Source organism: Elgaria multicarinata, chromosome 8, assembly GCF_023053635.1.
Source record: "Elgaria multicarinata webbii isolate HBS135686 ecotype San Diego chromosome 8, rElgMul1.1.pri, whole genome shotgun sequence".
Lineage (NCBI taxonomy): Eukaryota > Metazoa > Chordata > Lepidosauria > Squamata > Anguidae > Elgaria > Elgaria multicarinata.
This window is the reverse complement of record NC_086178.1, coordinates 6,717,294-6,722,500: the sequence shown is the minus strand read 5'-3', so window position 1 is coordinate 6,722,500 and position 5,207 is coordinate 6,717,294. Positions and strand designations below refer to the sequence as shown.

At 52.3% G+C, this 5,207-nt stretch overlaps 1 protein-coding gene across 2 annotated transcripts in view; it reads left to right on the top strand.

Moving 5' to 3' along the window:
- The window catches only part of ECEL1 (endothelin converting enzyme like 1), a 62,271-nt gene extending 60,128 nt beyond the window's left edge, over positions 1-2,143 (top strand). For both annotated transcript variants that reach the window (XM_063131421.1, XM_063131420.1), the window contains exons 16-17: positions 273-349; positions 2,044-2,143. In XM_063131421.1, coding sequence (XP_062987491.1) covers positions 273-349; positions 2,044-2,143 — 177 coding nt within the window. The remainder of the gene's footprint in view (positions 1-272; positions 350-2,043) is intronic.
- Positions 2,144-5,207: the final 3,064 nt, after the last annotated feature.

Below are 5,207 nucleotides of genomic sequence, written 5' to 3'. Positions count from 1 at the left end.
TTAAATAACCAACTGTTGACTATAAACCACCATGGGTTATTGTGTTGTCTGAACCCAGTCTGATTCTCACCACGAGGCCACGCAAACCAAAGGGGAACACTTGGGTGGTTGCAGAGAGGGGTTGGAGTGGGCCATCTCATCTTTGACAGTCAGTACGGCAAAGTGTCTTCGGCCACCAGCCAAGAATTTGAGAGGCTCGGGTTCAAGGAACCAGCCATGTAGCCATGGGCCGGCCATTCACATCCGGGCCTTCTCCCTTCTTCTCCCGGCAGAATTGGTGCATTAAGCGGCGTTCACAGTCCATCTACCTGCAGGTGCTGACGGACAAACACGCCCCGGAACACTACAGGTACCTGGGGAGAGGTGCAGGTGGAGGAGGTAGAACTGGGCTTGGCTTCTTTGGGCTTCAACCACACGGACCATCACTGCAGGGAAGTGTCCCATGTTGGGAGAACCTGCCCACCTTTGGGGAGTGGCGTTGCATGGGATAATAGCAAGGAGAACCCCATATCCCATATGGGCTGGATGAGGGCCAATAAACTGAGACGGAATCCTGGCAGGCCGGAAGCCCTGTGGGTGAGTGGTTCCCGAGTCCGGGAGACAGGCTCATTGCCTGTTCTGGATGGGGTTACTCTGCCTCTGAAAGAACAGGTTCGTAGTTTGGGGGTACTCTTAGACCCATTTCTGTCGTTGGAGGCTCAAGTAGCCGCCACGGCTCGGAGTGCCTTTTACCATCTTCGGTTGGTTCGCCAACTGCGGCCTCTCCTGGACAGGGATAGCTTGACCATGGTGGTACAGGCATTGGTAACCTCAAGATTAGATTACTGCAACGTGCTCTATGTGGGGCTGCCCTTGAAGCTGCTCCGGAAGCTGGAGCTGGTGCAGAATGTTGCAGCTCGGCTGTTGTCTGGAGCTGCCCCTTTCCAGCATGTAACTCCTCTGCTGAGGGAACTGCACTGGCTGCCTATTCGATCCCGGGCCAGGTTTAAGGTTCTTGTACTTGTGTACAAAGCCCTAAACAACTTGGAACCAGGATACCTGAGAGAGCGCCTTCTCCCTTACCAACCTGCCCGGTCACTGAGGTCATCCGAGGGCCTCGGATGACCTCAGTGACCGGGCAGGTTGGTAGGCGAGAAGGCGCTCTCTCAGGTATCCTTATCCCTTGCCCATACTGGTTTGACACTTATGGGCACCCTGATAGTTATGGGTTATGATGGACTTCCTATCTCCCAACGACCTGAAAGGTCAGGAATAGGAAAGAATGGATAAAATAGGGTGGATAAAATGGATAAAATGGATAAAATATGAAAAGGAGGACAGGGCTCCTGTATCTTTTTGTCCTCATAGGCTAAGGGGAAGGGTGAGTGAGGTCCAGGTGTATAGCAGGGGAGGCTGGTGGCTCTGATGCCATTGGGGTGATGAATCCACCCTTAGAGTCCTGACCAAGTGTCATGGCTAGGCTGACCATATTAAAAGGAGGACAGGGCTCCTGTATCTTTAACAGTTGTATTGAAAAGGGAATTTCAGCAGGTGTCATTTGTATATATGGGGAACCTGGGGAAATTCCATCTTCATCACAACAGTTAAAGCTGCAGGTGCCCTGCCCTCTTTTAAATCTGGTCACTCTACTATAACTCCTGCACTTTAACTGTTGTAATAAAGAGGGAATTTCACCAGGTTCTCCATATATACAAATGACACCTGCTGAAATTCCCTTTTCTATGCAACTGTTAAAGATACAGGAGCCCAGTCCTCCTTTCCATAGGGTCACCCTGGATAAAACAAATAATAAACACAGGAACTGCCAAAGGGTTGAGGCCATTCCATCAATGGAACCGGACATGAGGCTGAGGGAAGAGTGAATTTGAGCATATGCAAAGTGCCTTCCTCCCTTGCCAGCCCTTCCCAAGCTGAAGATGATTCTTACATGCAGGCCTGGGCGGACCTAAGAACCCCCTTGTTTTGCAAAGGGAGCTTTGCCTGTCTTTCCTCACTATAATTATATTGTTCTTTTGCTTCTCTTTGTCTTTCTGTGTCTTTCAGGGTCCTTGGCAGCGTCTCGCAGTTCGAGGAGTTTGGCCGTGTCTTCCACTGTCCTAAGAATTCGCCCATGAACCCATCTCACAAATGCTCCGTCTGGTGAAATGCCCCCACCCCACCCTACCCCACCCCACCCCCCACTGGCCTGACAGAGAGAGATGTGGGGAAGCGGCCCGGCCCTTCCACGGTGGCCCTATTCTGGCCCTGTTCCCAGGGATGAACATGTGCACCGGCAGACCTGAAGACAGGGCCCAAGCGTCATTTTAGGCCTCCCAGTACAAACTAGGGATGTGCTCCGCTTCTAATCGGACCGGAGAATTAGAAGCGGAGCGGGTTAAAGCAGAGGCGAAGAGGATTGGGGGACCGGCAGAGTGTTGCGAAGAGGATCGAGGTGAAGGCGGATCCTTCGCCTCAATCCAGAGCTCCGCAAGAAAGGTAAGTGGGGTTTACCGGGCCCTGCCGCTGTCGCTGTCGCCCATGCGGCGACAGCGGCAGGGCCCGGTAATCCCCCCTCCCTCCTCTTCCTTACCTGCGTCCGTCTGCAGTCCCTCGGCTTCTTCAATTGAGCCCGCGGCTCAACCAGGAAGTCTAGGCTGCACTGTAGCCTAGGGACCGCGGGCGGATGCAGGTAAGGGAGAGGAGGGAGGGGGGCCTTACCTGGCGCCACTCCCCTCCACTGCAGAGCTCCGATTCAGAGCCGGAGCTCTGCGACGAAGAGGAGCGGACTATGGGCGGAGCGGCGGAGCGGAGCGGGCCGAATCGGGGCGTACGTGCACACCCCTAGTACAAACCTGTAACACACGCACCCCCCCACTTCCCACACACGGAACCAAAATCCCATCCCCATTCATATACAATCTCATGAGTCATGGAAGGAACGTTTGTTTTGATTTTGAAATTACATTTTCGACGTTTCTGAAATGTACAATTTCGGCATTTCCGAAATTACACACGCACCCTTTCCCCTAGTTTGATTATCATTACATCTGGCCTGAAGAAGAGTCTGATGAAGCTTGTGGACATGCGTGATAGCCTCTCAGTTGGCTCACGTATTAGCCTGCTTCGGTTTTGAAAATTCTGGTACACCAACGTGGCTGCCAACATTTTATACGTAGACCAATTCAATTCAAAGCTTCATTTTTCTGGCCTTCTTCATTGCAAATTCATGAATTATCTTCCCTTATAGCCAATACGGCAGTGTGCATATGTGAACGAGACATTCATTCACATACGTTTGGGGGGCCTTTAAATCTTAGCAGCTTAACTGGCTCCCAGTGGCTCTGGGATCAATGTCCCTACTTTTTATGGTGCTTTGTCCCACCTAGCGGCTCTCCCTCCTTCCTGCCTATACCTAAGGAACTCTGGGACTGAGAGTTCTCGAGGGAGCACATCACAAAAGGAAGCACAAATCTCTCTGACAGGCTCAAGTGACAAATAATTGCACAGGCAGCCCTAGAGAAGAGCAGGTACTCACTATTCACAATGAGACCTGTTCTGTTCCAAGATTGTTTCTGATGGCCTTCAGCAAATCTCTCAAGACACGAACAACAGGTACAACGACACAGGGAAATACTTTTCCATAAATATCCTCAAGCAAGCTCTACCATTTAGCCTTATTTTCCACTCTCATGGTAATGGGGTTGCAGCGTCCCATGCCCCGGATCCCTCGAACCATGGTAAACTGTATCTCCATCCTCCTCATACTTGGGCCCTGCCTTCAGGTAAGGTGCTGCCTCCCAAAAGCCATTTTGGGGACTGGTTCCTCTAGGAATTGGTGTTTACCTCCCATTCCTCCGCCGCCCACACTGGCAAAGACCACGGTACACACCTGGGTCTTTATTTGGGCAAGGAACGGCCAAGCGGAAGGATGCCACCACAGCGTACTCCCAAACTAGGCCTAGCTGTTACCTTGGAGCCGGAGGTGGCAAATTAAGGCCCGTGTCTTCAGACCGTTCTAAAAGATGGTGCCAGAGACAAAGGCAGAAAGAGTCGCCTGCAAAATCCCCTCAAAACCCTTAAATGTCCCATTTCCAGACTTGTCTTTCTCTCCTCATACATCTCCCTGTAATCCCTGGCCCCTCTGGGCCTTCTCTGAAATGGGCAGAACCGGTACCCCTGACATGGGGTCGCCTGTGGCTTTGTGTGTGTGAGGGGTTAGAGTGCTCCAGGCTTGTCTCAAAGTGCCCAGCCTGGCAGTCCACGGGCCAGTGGGCTGCCTCCCGCTGAGCTGAAACACCGCCAGCACCGGGCCGCAGCCCAGGGACACTCTGGAAGATGACGAAGGCCTGGTCAGTCTCCGACTGCGCCTGACTCCGTCCCCGTCCCCTTACTCCCTCACCCACCACAAACACACACGCACCTGACCCACAGGTGGCGCTGTTTGGGGCAGTTGGGCTCGGGGGCTCTTTGTACAGAAATGTTGCGCTGTATTTTTCTGCTGCTGATTATATGGAAATTAAAAAGGCCAGAGCCGTTTTGTCTGCATGGGCAAATGGGCGTATTTCATTCCCAGGACCTGATTAACACCCCCTTCATCCTGCTACCATTACTCCTGACCGTTGAAATTCAGTTTGAATTAAAATCGCTCTTGTGTCGCTTCCAGAGGATGCTGGGGTCGAACGTTAATGGGTCTCCACGAGAAGAGGAATCCAGATTTGAGGGGCAGCCACTCAGAATGCCTCCCTGTGCTGCTCTGCGGTGTTCATCAGGGGCAAAGAGGGCTACTTACGAGCAGGGCTGGCCCAAGGCCCTTCGCTGCCTGAGGCAGAGCAGCAAATGACGCCCTTCACCCACCCAAGTCAATGTGCACAGGATGCAAAGCCGGGCGTGTTATTCAGGCACATGTGACAAAATATCCCACAAGTGCCTTGCCTCATCTCTAGCAGTAAAAAATACAATATTAACAAATTGAATAGCTGAAACTATTTGCCGCCCTTTGAAATCTGCTGCCTGAGCCCGTTGCCTCCACCTGCTTCATGGTAGGGCCGGCCCTGTTTATGAGAGGTGATAAAGACAAGTCGGAAGGCTTTCAAGAAGATGGAAGGCAGTTGGTTTGGACTTAGAGGTTAACATTTTGAAGGAGTCGTGCCACGCGGTGTCAGAGAGGCAAGCACTATCCAGATCCCAGGAGGAGGAGGGTGGCATATCCTGAGTTGTCCCAGGGAGGG